General features: G+C 42.0%; 1 protein-coding gene across 3 annotated transcripts in view; it reads left to right on the forward strand.

The window, feature by feature from the left end:
• Gpd2 (glycerol-3-phosphate dehydrogenase 2) overlaps positions 1-18,492 on the forward strand; it is a 146,977-nt gene that overhangs the window by 94,310 nt on the left and 34,175 nt on the right. For all 3 annotated transcript variants that reach the window (XM_048426342.3, XM_048426341.3, XM_048426343.3), the window contains exon 7: positions 17,367-17,531. In XM_048426342.3, the coding sequence (XP_048282299.1) occupies positions 17,367-17,531 (165 nt within the window). The remainder of the gene's footprint in view (positions 1-17,366; positions 17,532-18,492) is intronic.

An 18,492-nucleotide genomic window follows, 5' to 3' on the forward strand; every position in this document is an offset into this window, starting at 1 on the left:
TATATCATCACGCTCTTTAAATATAAACAGAAAAGTTTTTTTCACTCACTTAGGTCAAATTTTAGAGTAATAGAAGATGTCATTAAAAAAGCTAAGCATAAACATTATTAGCACAAGCATAATGAAATACGTATACAATTTAGAGTAATATTTAAAGTAATATAAATACCTAGATGCAATTAAACACCTCACTCACTAAAGTCTAATTATTTTAATTTGCTGTTTAATTTAATCTTGGCCCTGTCTGCTTCCTACCCTACCCAAATGTGCACAGAATGAATTTACCCCATACATTTTAATTTCGGCTTCTCCTTTCTCCATTTTGTTTCTTTGGCTGTCAGTCCCACCAGCTCTTAACCACACCCAGATCGTAGCTGAAGGTCCCCTGTGCCAGGGCTCACCTATGAGTCAGCTGCTCTGGCTTTGCCCACTCTGGAGAAGGTCTTTCAGTGATGTATGCACTGTAGAGTTCAGACGATGCGCCCTTGTTAATGGTCTTTGAGCTCTGGCATGTTCACCATCATTTTTACAAATACTAAACTTAAATTTTCAAGACATCAGGGATGGGGTGGGTTTATGACCCCAGAATGTCTTGAGATTATTCATAGTTTAGGATTTGCCCTGAACAGTGCTATCCACAAGGTACACAAAATCAAGTTGGAAATTCTGGGTATAACCAACAGCAACAAACAAGACCACTGAGTAGTAAGGGAAAGAAGTGATTTGATTTCTATTAGTGTGTGTGACCTGTGTTTGATGAAGGATTCATACACTGTCTAGGAACCCACAGAACCAGGCATTTGAACTAACTCATGAGCCATAAAACTACAGCGCTTTCATCAGGTGGAGAATCTGTCCTCTGGAAAAAAGAAAAGGCTTCTAGACCCTGTTACCTCAGGTTTTCTCATTGATCCTCACCTTCTGCCAAAGGGAAAATTTGAAGGACTCAGGGATTAAAGGAAGGAATGTTGAGTGAGCAGGTAGCCAGGAGGGAGCCTCCTCTGCACAGGAGGCTTAATCTTACTCACATTGCTTTCAAATTCCTTGGTGTTCAGAGTGGAGCGGGCATCTCCTAGAAAATTCTGCATCATCATATCCCAAAGAGCACTTTGTGCAATTGCGCCGTTCTCTGTTATACATTTAGTTAATGGAAAGTCATACAAAGGAGAGTGAGTTTCCCCCAGTGATGCATAGGCTGAGTGAGCTCTGGAGAAACGTTGAGTGCCCTCAAAGCCTCATTTGACTTTCGGGTCTCAGGGGTCTGATGCTGTAGCTCCAGCTTTCCATGCTGCAGGGCTGCTAATTAGCCTGTGCCTTATTGTGTGACTTTTTGTTCATTAAGGAATCTAACCTTGTCATCTGCACCTCAGGTTAGATGTTTTTGCCCCTAGTAACCCGCCCTTCAGAAGTTCATGGGAGCGAGAGAAACTCATTTTTATGTGACTTTCTCTGAACTTTCTGGTATGATTCTTGGGAAGAAGTTGATTGAATGTTGAGTCATGTGATTCTGAATCCAGGAGTTTGTCCCTTGTGTCTAGTTTACATTGTATCGTTGATGTCTCTATGTGAATTCCAAAGTGAGTATGTATCAATACTATATTTTCTTTTTTAAAAAATCCTTTCATTAAAATTTTATTGTAAAAATCTTGCTAAAAAATGAAATCACACACCAAAAATAACCATATTCAAAGTCTGTATACATATCAAAGAATTTCTATATGGTTAGCATAGCCATTGTCAATATTTTCTGAGGTTTTTGTTTGTTTGTTTGTTTAATTATGTGCTCTATTCTTCAATATTACTTTATTGTATGAATTTTGGAATATTGGGATGACTGTAATGGAAACACATTTTGTGTTGTAACTTGAAAATACTGTGTAGTTCATATTACCTAGAAATGATAATATTCTTACTTTTTTATATGACTATCAGTTTTGTTTATGCTTGGTGCTGGAATCAAATCCAAGGCCTCAAGCATGCTAGGCAAGTGATCTACTAAGTAATACCCTTAATTTCTTTCTAAAATATTTAGTATTCTTTTCAGTAGTTGCATCTAGCATCATTTATCAGCCCAACATTGTCCTAGGTGCTGGACCAAATAACAAAATGTTCCATCTTCTCTAAAGACTTCCTGACAAAGAGAAGCTGTAGAAAAGCATCTGAGGTCAATACGGTAGCGCCTGAGATATGCCATGCTAGGTAGGTCTAGAAAAGCTTCCCTAAGTGTGGAGTACTTTGCTGAATTTTAAGAAAGACCAAGTCAAGGCGTTTGGCGGGGTACAGGGACATGTGAAAAGGAACAGTTAGCCAGTGGTACGTAGGCACAGGACACCTAAGAAGTCGCTGTGTGGAGCTGGAGAAGATGGTGAGCAGACGCATGGAGTAGCATGGAGGGCCTGGGTCATGAAGCAGGTATTTCATTTGAATTGTGTTGTCAGTGAGGATCACGTGAAGAAAAGCAACGTTTGGCAGACCTGTAGGAAACAAGCTTGGGGGACTAATATCTCTGAAGACCCTAGTGCTGCTCTGAAGGAACCCTCATGTGGAAAGAGAAGGGAAAAGGATGGGACAAGGAGATGTTAAGTCCCGGTCCAGTGTGCACCACTTTGCTCCCATTTCCTTCATAATCCCAGTATCCACCACCTAGTTTTTCTTATTTTGTTGGTCGTTTTCTTTGTGGTTTGACTCTATATTTGTAAGTCTACGCTTTCTGGTCTCTTGTTAAATCTACAGCACGAGAGTGAACGAATGAATAAAGTAATCTCAAGTGTTTCTAAGTTCTGTTTTAAGAATAATCTAGATCTTTAAAACTTCAATAAGGAAAAAAAATCTGTGATTGCCCAACTGGTTTATGTCAGCATTTTGGAAAGCATAGTAGTCTTTAGAGCAGTATTAGTGATGTAAACCCCCTGGAGTCTTAAGAATGCCTGGTGCATGCTAATTTTGTACTTATCCAGGTGGAGGAAGGAGAGGAATAGCCAAAGCTATAGATAGAACAAAGGCATGTCAATTGCAACCTGGTCGCAGTTTGGGCCCAGCTCTCCTCACCAATCCCATACCGTGACTTTGGTAGTTTATTTATTTATTTTTAACCTGTATCATATTAAGATCTAACTTTGACAAATTGCATTTTGATTTATAGTCTGTGCTTTTGGCTTGTGCTTTAATGGCATTAGCCAACTCTAGACACAGAATGAATTCATTATGTACCTTATGTATGTAAGTAGTAATACTTCCTTTTAATGAACATACGGTCACATCAAAGTGCTGTCGAGAGTGTTTCACAAAAGCATCTTTGTGCAGTGTTCCTCAGAAGTTTGTCGAAGACTAATATGCTGTATTTTAAGTTGCATTTTAAATGGTGTAATATATTATAATTTTGCTCTCTCCTTAAGGTGAATAGTCTAGTATCGTCTGTTTGAGTCTTGATTCTTAGGCTTACATTTTTAATTAGAATTCAACATTTTGACATATAAATTTTATTTGTGACCAGATGAATTAAGAGTCCGCAAAGTAAATTGACTTTGAATCTGTAAACTGAGCTATGTTGCCGACAAAGAATAGATAAGTCACTCTTTTCATATTGCCTGTCGATGAGAAATTCACAGAACCTACTTCTGCAGCCCTTTGGGGCAACAGTAAACTTTGACAATGTCAACTAACAAGGTTCTTCTTCTAAACTTTTGTTTCAATTTCTCTTTATTTATATGTATGTTTGTGTCTGAGTGAGTGTGTGTGTGTGTGTCTGCAGAAGATAGAAAAAAATTATCAGATCTACTAGAGTCCTATTGACTTACAGTGATTGTAAGCCACCTGATGTGGGTGCTGGGAATGAAGCTTGTGTCCTCTGCAAGAGTAGCCAGCACCATTGGCAATGAAATCGTCTCTCTAGTTCCAGGAACAAAGAACTCATCTTAAAGTGTGGAAAATTTATGACATTTGAAGACAGGGCTCTTAAGGCTGGACGGTAGGGAAGTCAGTCAATCACTGGATGGATTTAATGTACATCCAGGCTCTGAGCAGCCTTCTGTGGCGAGGAGCCTTGAGTGACAGCCACCCATTCTAGCTGACACAGCAACTTTGTGTCCACCCTGCTCCCCACCAGTGTATGGCTCTGGTTAGGACAGTGGTCTTTTCAGTGGAATCAAAGGCATGATGGTAATCTCCTTTCTGCCGCAGGAGGGGGTCTATGTAAGGCACACCAGGTAATCCTTCGTGGTGGTGAGAAGCCAATCCTTAGGAGAAAGACTAGGCAAGATAAACAGGCTTCTAATCTGTGGGAACAGGGAGGGCAACGAGGCAGGAGGACTTGTGTTTGGTATTTATTTATGGTGAACTGGACTGTAGCTGTAGGAACCGCTAGACACCCGTATGGCCTGAAGGGAAACAACAGATTGTGGCATGTGATAGCGTTGGACAGGTGGGGACTCCTAGTAAACTATCAGGTGTGGTGAAGGTTGACCGTGGAGCCTGCGAGTTGAAGGACACCAAGAATGGCTACAGGACAAGGTGACCTGGACTGTCTTAGGAACTAATAGGATTGTTCTGTCACAATAGCCAGCATTTCTAGGGAGACCTTGAGAATTGCCAGGGACCTGAGCAAGAAGCCCTACACATAGAAACACAATATTCAATTCTTTTTACGTTTTGTTGTAATATGAAAGCCAAAACATGATGGAGAGTGGTATATCCCAGATTTGTACTTAAAACTTGAGAGTGAACTAACATATTTTTATTTTGATGAGGAATCATATAATATTTTTTAAATTGTAGTGTTTAGAAGCCTAAGTTGCTAGTTTTGGGGTACTATGCACACACACATACACACACATATATATTTTAACTTGAGTCTCATTACATATTATTACTTCATAGATAAAGGGAACATCATTTCATCATTTTTAACATTAACTGAAAAGAGCTATTTGGAGGCCTTTTTTTTCTTTCTTAAGACAGGGTTCTGCTAGGTAGCCTCTGCCAGTCTGAAATTTCCAATCCTGCTGTCTCAGCTTCCAGGATCTAGGGTTATAGGCTTTTCCCACTATTTTAAGCAAGAACTGTTGATGGTATTGTTTTATTGTAATTTATGTAATAGTTTATCTAAAAAACAGCTTATTTATTGAATCATTTCATTTGTAACCTCACATAATTATTGAGTGTAAATTCCAAGCTGTAGATTATTGGAAACGTTTTTCTCTAGTCCAGGGAAATATTGATTACATATGTAGCTATTTCCCCCTCCTGCCATCCCAAAGGGGGACATTCTATATTACATGTTTATTTTATTTTCATCAACATATTTGTTTTAATATATGGCTATGGCGTTTAGAACATTATTTGATGTGTAGTTACAGTATTGATAGCTTTTCCTTGTTAACTGTGTTGTACATAAACACCATGTCTTTTTGTCTGGAAGACAATTCAGATATTCTGTTATTAGCAAGTAGGGTGTGAAATTAGACTGAATTTTATAGTATTTTCATCTTTGCACTGTGTTTGCCTGAGCATGAGTGTTGGTAAAGGCCCAGAATACCTGATCATTTCCCTCTGGTGATCAGGCTATGCTAAGTTGTTTGGCATTAGAACAACTCAGTCTGTAAATTGATTACTTTGAACAAACCAAACAAACAGGAAACAAAGCCTCACTACCTCCCTGCTTGCTAGGCATTGTTGTCCTAGCCAGAGATCAACTCTTGCTGGTGCCGGGGTATAGAGTTCTTCCCCTTCTTCATTCTGCCAAGAAGCTAAACATCCCATGAAATCCGTGACCTGGGTTGCTGTTCAAAAAGGAGGTGCAGAAATAAAACGTATGATAGTAATCAAATTAAGATAAGGATTTTGTCAGTAAAAGTTCAGACAGTGCTAGAATGTAGTTGAGTTGATAGTTTTTGTTTATTTGGACTCCCCCCACCCCAACATACACAAAGCTCTGGTTTCATTCATCCCAGTACCCTGTAAACTGGTTGGCAGCACACCTCTATAATCCTAGCACTTGGGAGGTGGAGGCAGAATATTTTTCATTTGAACATTATGTAAGAGGAGAGATAAGAGATAAGATCAATTTACTAGAAGGAAATCTTTGCCGAAAAAATTAAGAAACTACCACAGTTAGGTATTCTCAACAATTTGGTCATTTCAGAGGCTTAGTAGATGGGCAGAGAAGTTACTCTCAGCTGCAGTTTACAGACGAGAAAGCGGACCGTGGGAGGCTCTGAGCCTGGTGGTGGTGGGCAGGGTCCCAACCAGGTGTGGCCAGTTTTCAGGCCCGCTCTCCCTGGAGAATGTCAGCTCTTCCAAAACAGGCTTTTCAGATAATCTGGACTCTTGGCCCTGGTCAGAATGATTTGATAACAACTTGATAAGGGGTGGAATCTTCTGTGATTAGAGAGAGAAATCTGATAAGAAACTGACTCAGGGACAAAACAGATAAAGGTTCTCAGAAGGCTGCTTGCAGTTAGACTCCCCTGGCTGGCCCTTAGTGCAGACTTCCACGTGTTTATTATGTGGGTCACACTCTGAGTCACCCCTGGGGTTGGCTGTTCCTGCATCTTGTAAAAAAGTATTCAGAAAAATAAAGAGGATGGGTATGCGTTACGTTAGTGAAGGAGTTCATTTATGTTGGCCTGTCCTGTGAGGAAAGGTGGTTTAGTTACGTAAAAGGAACTCTTTTGCCTTGTTGTGTAATTAAGTTCTTAGTTTTTTAGTTGGTTTATGTAAAATTGGGGAATAGAAATGGCTCTAATTTAAAAAGCAGCACACAAGAGAAAGACGCCTTGCGACAGAACTAATGTAGGTCCTTTTGTTTTATTAAGGGAAAGGGAGCATAAAAGGAGGAAAGGGGAGGGGGAGACCGGCCTCTGGGGACAGGAGCAGCAGAGAGAGAAGGGGAGAGGCAGAGACAGGCAGAAAGACAGAGAGAAAGTAACAGGCAGAGGAGGGGGGGAACATAGTGAATGTACACAGGAGGTGTTCTTAGTGGCTACAGCTGAGGACGTGTCCTGTCAGGACCCAAGGGCAGACAGATTCCTGAATACTAACAGAAACCTTAAAAAAATCAGTAGAGCTGGGCAATGTCAAAAAAAAAATGTTTTGGGTCCACCTGTGGCAGGCATGATAAGAAAGTTGAGGCACAGAGCATGGGGCTTGCACAGTTTAGTGACGTGCAGAAGATACTAAGGGAAAAAGACTTATTCTCTTTTTCCTCTTGCTCCCCTTTCTGTTCATCCCCTTCCTTCTTCCTAGTCCTCCTTTTTGGGGGTCTTTCAGACAGGTTCTGTCTATGTAGACCTTGATGTGGGATTCCCCTCTGGATGCTGTGAATATGTTTTATTACCATTGGTGAATAAAGAAGCTGCTTTGGCCTATGGCAGGGCAGACTATAGGAAGGTGGGAAATCCAAGCAGAGATAGAGGAAGAAGGTGGAATCAGACATCATATAGTTGCCAAAGGGAAAAGACACCAGAAACTTACTAGTAGGCCACAGCCTCATGGGTTAGTTTAATATGTAAGAGCTAGCTAGGAATACGTCTAGGTCATTGGCCAAACAGTGTTGTAATTAATATAGTTTCAGGTTTGGGAAGCCAGGGAACAAAAAAGCAATCTCCTTTTACAAGTCCTGGCTTTCTTGGAACTCTGCATGGACCAGGTTGACCTCAAGCACCAGAGATCTACCTCCCTGCCCTATCTCCTGAGGGCTGGGATTAAAGGCGTGCACCACCATGCCTAGCCTTTCTGCTAACGTTTTCTTGACTTTTCTCACTATCTAGCCCAGACTGGCTTTGAATCTGCTATTCTCTTGCATTGTTATCCACAATGCTGGGATTACAGTTTGGACCCACTGTGCCGGGCAAGGGAAAGAGATTTTTTTTTTTTTTGGAAGATTCCTGTGACAACAGAAATGCTGGGAAGTCAAAAAAGCCTAGCTTGAAAAATAAGGGACCAAAAGTGATTTGTAGTGCCCTGTCCCAGGACCTGTGTTCTCTACGTGCACTGCCTCCGCTGCTGGCCCATCTGTCACTGTTGCACTTAGAAAATGGGCAGCGCTGCCCCCGAGCCTCACGGCTATTTTACTTTTTACTTTTTTTAATCTTCCACCCGGAATGGAGGAAGGCCTGTGATTAGGGAGCCAGACTGGAGGCTGACCTTTCTTCTGTGGGAAGGGAGCCTCTTAGCAAGGCTAAGAGATGAGACATTAGGAAGCCAGACCAGAAGCCGCACCAAGTACTAGGCAGGTGCCTGCTGCTAATGACTGCTAGGGACTGGAACTCAGCATTACCATTTTTGCCTGGGATATTTTATAGCTAATGTTGATTTCCTCTGAAAAACCTGACAGAATTCCCTGCTTGTTTTTATTTGTTTGTTTGTTTTTTGTTTTTGTTTTATTTTAAGAGGGAGTGAAGAATCCTAGATAAAGCTTTGGTAAGTTTAGTATTTTGAAACGATCTCCTGTTCTATCAGTTCATCAGCATCAGTTTCTTCTGGGTTCAAATCCATTCTTGCCTCTTCCAATTTATTAAAAAAAAAAATTCCACTTGTCTTTTGTTTTTGTTTTTTCGAGACAGGGTTTCTCTGTAGCTTTGGAGCCTGTCCTGGAACTAGCTCTTGTAGACCAGGCTGGCCTCGAACTCAGAGAGATCCACTTGCCTCTGCCTCCCGAGTGCTAGGATTAAAGGTGTTTGCCACCACCACCTGTCACTTGTCAATCGTATTGAAAGGAGAGAAAGGAAGGAAAAGCAACTTTCTTTGGGGTGAAGTTCAGAGATTTAGAGATGGGTTGTCATACGTTAGAGGGAGGAAACATTTGTCAGACTGATGACCAGTAAAACATTTTTTTTTTGTATGTGTCAATACCCATATTCCATGGAACACATGTGCAGGTTAGAGGACAACTTGGAGCAGTCAGTCCTGGCTTTCATCATGTGGGCCCTGGGACTGAATTCAGTCATCAGGATTGGCACCAAGTGCCTTTACCTGCTAAACCATTTAGAATTGAAACATATTCAGTTTTTTTAAAAGCATTTTGACAATAACCATAACTATTTTCAAGACAGCATCTCTCTGTGTAGCACTGACTGTTGAGGTACATCTCAAAGGACTACTAAGAAACTCCTCTTTCCTTCTCTCTCTCTTTCATGCATGTGTTATGCGTGCATGGGTGTTCATGTGTGTAGGCACACATGTAAGCAGGTGCGAATAACTCTGGTGTCTTCCTTGATCTTTCCCCAACTTTTATTTGGAATCAGGGTCTCACTTGAACAAAGATTTCTTTGGTTGAGCTCGTTAACCAGCTATGTCGTTCCGTGGGCCCCCTGTCATTACCTCCCCGGCACTGGCGTTAGTCTGTCAAGCCCACCCAGTATTTCCACGGGTTCTGGGAATCTGGACTTCATGGTTATATAGCAAGGACACTACCCACTGAGTCATCTCCCCTGCACCCTTTCTCTCCTCTGATAAATTCGATGATAATGGTGGCTATAAAGGGGCCTTGGATGGGATTGTAGTCAGATGAGGTAAGAACTGGGATCCGTAGGTTTCCACAAGGGTTTTAGGACATGCCTTTTACTGTAAATGAGTTTTCTGGTCAGATTCCTAGAAAATGATGCTTACCTGTGGGAAGGAAGAATGTCCGTAATTGTGCTGGTGCCCTGGAATCTCCTTTGTCAAGGGGCTTCAGCCTGATTCTGGTACAGCGAAGTCAGGTCTTGCTTTGTAGACACTGGCCTTGACATTGAACACACATTCCCTGTGGAAGAAACTTGCAAATCTGCCCCAGATTTAGGAAAGAAGAGTTGATATATCTGGAACATTAGGTTTGGTTGCATTTTAAGGAAACTTCAGGGTAAAGAGAAAGAAAGTTTGCTATGACGCCAGGAGACTGGAAACACGTGGCTGTCAAGAAGCTGTGATTTTGCTCCCATAGCTCACAGTTCACGGCAATTGGATCAATCTGAACTTTTTGGTTTCTGTTTCCACAAATGGTACTTTGGTACCCAGCACAGAGGGAGTAACTGTTTAAACACTCACAGAAGGAATGACCTCAAAAATCTTCAGCTCAGTTTTCTTGGATGATGATTCTGTGCTGTCTACAGCCTTGATGTCTGGACGGTGGCTCAGTGAAGGCAGCTCTTCTCCATCAGAACTGCACCTTTCAGGATGAAATCAGTTCAGAGCATTTTATGAACCGGAAGAGTAAACCCGGGCTGTGAGGCTTCACAATTGTAGCCTTTACCGAGCAGTCTCCTCCCTTTTGACTACCGACTTCATTTCAACTAATTTTTGTGACTTTAATCTTTCACTTTTACTCTCCTAAAAAGTACTGAGAGGAAAAGAAGGAAGGGAGGGAAAAAATTAAAAAGAACTATTCTTGGCTTATGCTAGAGAGAATGCATTGTCCTCAAGTAGGCAGGCACAGGGAGTGTTCATTGTAAACTAATGTATAGAACATTTCTGTACGAAAATAGCTAATGAATACCCAAAGCATTCTGTTGTTTGCATTTGGAATGAAGTTTCATTTTTGTTACTCTAGTTAGATTCCTAAGTGTCTGAGAAGTAGAAAACTCACTCCTCATTAGATTTATTTAAAACTTTTTTCAAGAAAGGAAAAAGTCCCGGGGGTATAGAAACTTTACTTACTTCAGTATGTCATGTTAAGGCATTTGACAATGTTTCCTTTACATGGGGCCAAAGACCACAGATCCACCCTGATTGCTAATTATTCAGACTGTAAATAGCTTATTCGAGAACTTAGGGTGAGACAAAAGAAACACGAAGGAACAAAAGGCCTTGGATAATGAAAAAGATATTGTGAAGAGAAAGGCCAGGCAGAATTATGATGCGGGTCACATCCTGTGCCTGCATTTAATTGTACCTTTGTATTAAATAATAAAAATGATTACATGTTCAGTGCTAACAGGTGTCCCTTCTTGAGAACTATAGTATGGATAAGTGACAGCAAATTACTCCAATTCATCAACTTGGAATATTATGCCTTTGGTTTTCTCTATTTTAGATTAAAAGACTATAGTCTTGTATTAGAAGACATTTTCTGGAAAAATGTACATCAACGTAGGATGATTTTAAAAAAACACTTAATTTCTGATAAACATGTATAAAAAGTAGGTGAATACTTTACAATCGCAGTAAGAGAAAAGTCATTTTGTAGGTACTACCTAACATATTTGAGTGGTACCTAACATATTTGAGTGGTACTGATACCAGACCTGTATTCCGGTACTTGATACTTCTGTATAAGCTTTGGGTGTCAGTGTGAAACTGCCATGATGGAAGGTCATAACTGGTCTTCCTTAATTCCTTTTCTTAAGAAAATTTATATGTTTCAGAGTTTGCCCACATGTGTTTGTGTGTATCACATGGGTATAGTATTCCTGGAAGCCAGCAGAGGGTGTCAAGTTCCAGGGAACTGGAGTTACAGATGGTGGTGAGGTTTCATATGGATTCTGGGAATTGAACCCAGGTTCTCTAACCATCTCTTACCAATGAGCCATCTCTCCAGCCCTTCTTTAATTGCTTTAATCTTATTGCTCATACATTGGTGTTTATCTGCATGGTTCCTCTGTTCTCGTCTGGAGCAGACTGGGTGATCTTTTGCTCTCTACTAAACTCGAATCTGTTTGTGAGGTAGGTGTTGACTGAGTGACAGGGCTGATAGGGCCTGGACTGGGATGACTGATACAAATCACACTTGGCGTCTTCCCCTGTGTCCTGTTCACCTGAGAATGTCCCTCTTTTTCACAGCTTTGGCAGAAAATAGGAGCCTAAGTCCTTGGAAACTCTGCTTTTGCCGTGGCTACTAGTACTCCAGAGTGTTCCATGTGGAATCTAGAATAAGAATGACAGGGACACGAAAGACTTAGCACACAAGTCATGGCTACGAGAAAGTGGTCAGAGAGAGAGAATTTGTAATATATCACACAGTTGTAGAAATGAAACACCATTAAAATTTCTAGACCAGTAAAAAAGGATAATTTCTATTTTTTTTCTTGTTCTTCTGATTTCCTTGGTGAAGCACTTTTATTTTTTGACTTTTCTTCCTTTTCTTTTTTCTTTTCTTGACACTGTCCCATTATGTGGCCCTGACTGGCCCGGAACTCTCTATGTAGACCCAGCTGGCTTCACAGAGATTCACCTGCCTCTGCCTCTCACATACTGGGATTAAAGGAATGTGCTGCCATGCTTGGCTTGATTGGCTTTTACTGGACATTTATACAAAGTTTGAGAAGCAATACCTTGAGGAGAACAGACCCTCACAGGAGCTGTGTAATTTCAGAAGCACCCAGCCTCTCTGTAAAGGACACATGAGACACACACATGCTTTGCCTTACCCACATCCCTCCAACATGGTACCCGCATTTCAACCTCCGCATCACCCTGCAACATGTTATCTCTGCTTCGGCCCCTACACGTACCCTGACCCCAGCACTTCTAACACAGGAAGCACTTTCAATCAGTAATTTTGGAAACTGTGTGGTCGGAACTTTTCATGAATGAATAAAATGAATTCTCATTTCCGCTTTTCCTTTTTAACCGTGCTTCTCACATGCACTTAAAACAGAAGTTAAGAATCTCCACACTCTGATGCACACACACCTATTTCTCTCAGTTTCCTGCCTTCTTCCTTTGGAAAGGGAAGTTTTAAGTGTAATGGCTGCCTTAGATCAGCTTGACTTTTGTACATTAGCCCAACTGGAGAGGGGAAGCTGCTGGAGAGGTCACGGTGACACAGGCAGCCTGAGACAATGAAGCACGTCGTGAGGATTTTGTTGGAAATGGGGCCAAGGCTATAGGAGAAGATTCTCTCTGGCAGGCATCTGGCCCCCGTTGCTCATCAAAATGATTGTGTCGGACTCAGGTCAGGGCATAGGCTGATGGGAGGAAATTCTCTTAATTGCAAACTGGCAGTTGGGTGAGGAAATCGGGACAGGTGTAATTTTAATAAATTGGTAAACGTTAGAGATTCTGTGTTAGTAGGTAGGTGGGAGTTCGGCACGTCTATTTATGCATAGGTCTTTACACAGCCAGGGATCATCTAAAAGTATCTTGTACTAAAGGGATTGTAGGGGATCATCAGAGCACCACAGAATTGTACCAGCTAGTTTACGACATTTTTATCTTTTCAAACTTAGTTATCCTTCATATTCTTTGTACATTCAGTGATTTCCTTCCTTCTTCCCTCCTCCTTGTCTCGCCCTCCTTTCCCCCTCCTTTTCTTCCTCCCCTCCTTCCTTCCCCCCTTCTTTCTTCCTCAGCTCTTTGTCCTTTAACTTAGCTGCCAGGGTTTAGCTGTGAGCTGAGTGTTTGTAAGGAGGTTTTGCACAGAGCCTGTCTTTAAGTGGCTCACCTTAACATACACACGCTCACATGTGTTCCTCTGACACAATCTCTCACTCTTCTATGGAGGCCATTGGGAGTGAAGACAAAATCTCCCCCAACAACCTGTATTCCTTTTGGTGGGTGCATCTCATGCTCTGTTTTTGGGCAGTTCCCCCTTTCTATGCTTCCATCCTTCAGATTGTATACTTACTGTGTGCACATATGTAAGATTTCAAGTGCAGACGCGAACGGAGCAGGAGACAGATTTGCGCAGTTGCCGTCTGGGCCCTTGTGTGGGTGCCAAGGTAGTGCTGCTGAGTGAAACAGGAGATGTTGCCTGGTGCTGAGGAAACGGACTGGAAAGATCTAAACTTCATGAGCGAACCAATTGCATGGGCATTTTAGGCTATTCCATCTTAGTCTCATGATTGGCAGTGTTGTCAAAACCTTCTTTATCTAGCAATAAAGTTACAGGACACACAGAGACACTTTTCAAAATGTCAGGAAACAGAGTGGGGCAATTTAGTTGAAAATGCTGAAGATGTATCACACCTCCAGAAGTGCTCACTGCAGGATTTGATGTGTCCGAGGTGAAGGGCAAGTTGACCGGCATAGAGGAACTTTGCTCTGAATGCAGAGGGAAAGCGGTGAAGAGAGGCCTGGACGCAGTACTTCTGGGTGGACACAGAAGTCTGTTCCTTGCTCTTTAGCTTTTAGGAGCTAATTACGGTTATGTGTGCATCTTCACAGCGCAAGGGCAGCATGTAGCTGGTCCTTAGGGACACTCAGAAACACTGCCCCTTCATCCCCTGTTTGTTCAGCTTACATAGAGGGGCTAGTTAGTTTGGGATTAAGTTTAGATTTTATATATTGCTAGCTTTTCTACTGCCCTCAAATATCTAGCTATCACTCGCTTCTAAAAATTTCACAACATTTATTGGATATTGGTGTTGTTGTGGGAGAGGGAAAAGGGAAGAATCAACATAGGACTCTTGCTATGTTCTGCATCAGGGGGATGACCCAGTTATTGTAATGGAGGGTCAGTTTTAGCTGGGCAGGCTACCTTCTGTCTTTACCATATTCCTTTTATTTGTCTCAGTGCTCAGCTCATAGGAAAGGAATTCTATTTTTCTAAGTAAGAGTTATCTGGGCTGTGGTAGTGCACAGTTTAAATCCTAATAATTGGGAGACAGAGGCAGGTGGATCTCTGTGAGTTTGTGGCCAGTGTGGTCTATAGAGTGAGTTCCATGACAGCCAGAACTATATATTGAGACCCTGTATCAGAACCCATCCTCCTACCACAAAAGATAAAAGCAGATGAAATATGGATGAATGCAGTGTCAGAAAGTCTATAGAAAAGGTACATTTAAGACATAATGCTGAGCTGAGAGAGATCACACAATTTGCTTTGAAGGGACAAGATGCAGATAAGGGGAGACTTGATGAGGAGATACAGGAATTGTATCCCAGAATTGTTTCCTGGAACTTCCAGAATGATACCCAACCAGAAGAGTAATAAGTAGGGCAAAGACAAGAAGGCCTATATACAAGGTAGTTGCAGCTAATTCTAGCAATTTGAGATTATAAGGCTAATAGGGGTAGGAATGTGGTGGACCAGGATTGTAACTTGAAGAATTTCATCACTAAATGACAATACTGAATCAAGGCAGGGTCTGGCTAGGGAATGAGGACAAGGAAAGATTAGGAGCAAGAAAATAGATTTCACTTGCAGCATATCTGTATCTTAAACTGTATTGGGATTTAGGAGCTAGCTAAAGGACATTTCTTCTTGCAGAAGAAGCAGCCCTTGATGCTTCCATTGAACCCCAATGTAAACAATGCTTGTGTAACATGCCCTTTGTACTTTTAAAACAAGGTGAAGAAAAATGGATGCTCTCAGAGTCAGCTTGGAGTTGCTGATGACTGTGTTGTTTTGCCACATAAATGCAGGAATGCATTGTTTGATGCTCTCATTATGATCGGGGACAGTTCTCTTAGAGTTTGGAAGCAAACAACAGGCAAGCAGAGCATAAATCTCAGCAGCTGCTGGGAGGAGGGACGGGGATGGAGGAGCAGTGGCGCCTTTAAATTGGGCATGGAGATCAGAGCTGAAAGAGAATAAGAAGTTGTGATCTGCTGGGTAGTAACTGGAAGTTCTACCTGCCACAGTGCCTTCATCTAGGGTTTAAAGTAGTTCACCCACTTGGCACTTTCCATGCTAAGGCAAAAGTGACTTGTGACATGTCTGTAGTGCCAGCAAATGGCGTGGCTTTCTTGTGCTACCAAATGCATGCCTGTGCCAGGGAGGCAGCTAGGCAGTGCACTGCTAAACACTTAAATCACTGGGAAGGTCCATGGGATGTGTCCTATTTTCTGTTTACTTACTTTATTTTGAGACAGTCTTTCTGTAGCCCTGGCTGTCCTGGAACTAAATACGTAGACCAGGCTGTCCTCAAACTCACAGAGATCTACTTGCCTCTGCCTGCTGAGTGCTGGGATTAAAGGTGTGCAACCAAACCCAGCATTCTTGTCATCTCTACCCCAGAGAGAAAGCATTCATACCTTGGGTTGTGTTTATCCATCTAGCCTCGCACAACTTCTTCTGGTTTTAAAGAACTAACATTAATGAAGGTCGGCTTCTTAAACTTGGCTGTCTTGAGCCACTTTAGGATCAGACTGAGTGGAAGCGGATGGAAACTGCGCGTTTTCCAGCGTCCCGGGCCTTACTGCTGCTGTTGTCACGTTTTCTTTAGTCTGTAGATTTTTGATATAGGAAATCCAATATAATATTTTAAGGGTAGTAAATGATGCATTTTTCGATAAAGCCACCCCAGAACAATAAACATTCTGCACGTCAGGCGTTAATACCGACTCTTCCCTTATAGTGCTTGTACTTAGGTGAAGAGTTTCTTCCAGGCTGGCATTCTTCAGGCGATTTTCGAATAAGATGTTTGAAGGGAGGGGCCGCAGGATCTCCAGTCATCGATTCTCTCTTTATAACTTTGCCCTTTTCCCAGGAACAGATGACTCGTGCAGGGCTCCCAGACTGAATCACAAGGAAGAAACTTTACATAAACCATTTATACTACATGTTTGGTATGCTGGCGGCATAAATCAACAACAATATCCATTACAGATTCCTCCCTGTATCAGTATTATCTTGATAGAACTGGGCCCGATGTGTGGGAATTTGAACTCTGATTCAATACATCTAGCCCTGGATAATTAATTATTCAGGGCACAGAGAACCTGGCCCTGCGATGTAGAGTAATTCTTCCTGGTCAGCGTTAACTCCACTGGCAATAATAAATAGGAAAAGTCTCCAGTGATGCCAGTATTTTAAAGTGATTAATCATCTCGTCCCCCTTCTCCTCCCCCTTAGTTTTCTTTAACTAGGATTTTTCAGCAATAAATCTCTAACAACACAGGTAGGAATTGTTCTGTAATTAAATTTTGCCCTGCTTAATTTCTTACCTTTTATGTGCTATTAAAAAATGCTACATTTTAAGGAGCCCTGATCAAAATTCAAAGCAAGAGAAATCCTTTTATGGAATACTGAGACTCTCTATGGAAGAGGAAAGTCTTGATTTTGAATATTAGATAGGCGTGCACTCATAAAAATTGTTCATCAACACCAGTTGGGGTGTCAGATATTCCAAGGATTTGAATTGCTTAGCTTCCATGTTTATGGCTTCTCTGTATTAGAAAAAGTCTGACACATACATATGTTCCCACATGGAGAGAATAATTACTTATTTGAGAAATAAGTTTAAACTTCCCGATAATTGGTGTCAGCTCAGTAGGAAAGGACTAATCCCAATAATCTCACACAACATGCACTTGCTGAAGAAGCAGGTAAATGTTGCCTAAGGATGACCACAGATCTGCAGATGGTGCCCTGTAGAGCTGCCCAGCCATCATGTAGATTCCAGGTGACAGGGACATTGGTGACATATCTGTTGTGACACACTTCTGTACCACGAGTCCGTGGCTCGAGGTGACTCCTGCCCCTCCCCTTGTGCTTCTCTCTGCTGCAGGTCAGCACAACGATGCCCGGATGAACCTCGCCATCGCCCTCACCGCTGCCAGGTATGGGGCTGCCACAGCCAATTACATGGAGGTGGTGAGCTTGCTCAAGAAGAAAGACCCCGAAACTGGGAAAGAGCGCGTGAGCGGCGCCCGGTGCAAGGATGTCCTCACAGGTATGCCAGGGTCCACAAGGGAGGCATTTCTTAGCATTTTGCTGTGCTTGTCTAATGACTGAGCTAGGATTTTTCTGTCACTTTTCTTTCAGTGAAGGCAGACTTCAGTCATATTAATTATATTCTTTATTGTCAACAATGCCCGGTTTAACATGAAAATTTTCCCTTGTGGGACTTGCCAATTTTTCCCTTTTGTGTTAAATAGTAACACTAATGATAAGGATAATAATAAATGTCCGTAGAACTCTCACAGCTGTGAATGCATTTCATTTCCCTCGCAGAAACATGTGATTAATAAAATTAAATCAATGTGCCAAGTCTTTGAGCATCACTTAGGTGGCACAGGCAGGGCATTACACGTCCTTTGAGTCAATCACTTGTAACTCAATGAGATTTTCATTCTCGCCACAGCGCTAGCACTGGGTAGGCAGCTGCAAAACATTTCTCTCTCTCTCTCTCTTTCTCTCTCTCTCTCTCTCTCTCTCTCTCTCTCTCTCTCTCTCTCTCTCTCTGTGTGTGTGTGTGTGTGTGCACGTGTGTGCATGCCCAAATAGGCATGGCATAGCGTGAACGTGGAAGTTAGAGGACAAGACTGGAGTCTTTTTTTCTCCTTCCACCATGGAGGTTCCCTGGGTTGAGCTCAGGTTGCCAGGCTTGGTGTCAGGTGTCTTAGTCCACTGAGCTAGTCAGCTGTTTCTTTCATTTCCCCTCTCCCTTTCCCCCTTCCTTGCTTCCTGTCCTTCTCTTTCTCTTTGCATTTGTGTTTTAAGGACAAACTATTTACTATTTACTCCTCCCACTTTCTTTGTGTTTAGTCCTTTGGTCATAGGCACTTTATATGGCTCTTGTTTCCCAGTGCTGGGTATTGAGCCCCACTTTTCAAATACCAGGCAAGAGCTCTACCACGGGGCTGTATCCCTACCCTCCAGATCATAGGCTCTTTACGAATAGACTGAGAACC

Source organism: Myodes glareolus, chromosome 21, assembly GCF_982192425.1.
Source record: "Myodes glareolus chromosome 21, mMyoGla1.1, whole genome shotgun sequence".
Taxonomy (NCBI): Eukaryota; Metazoa; Chordata; class Mammalia; order Rodentia; family Cricetidae; genus Myodes; species Myodes glareolus.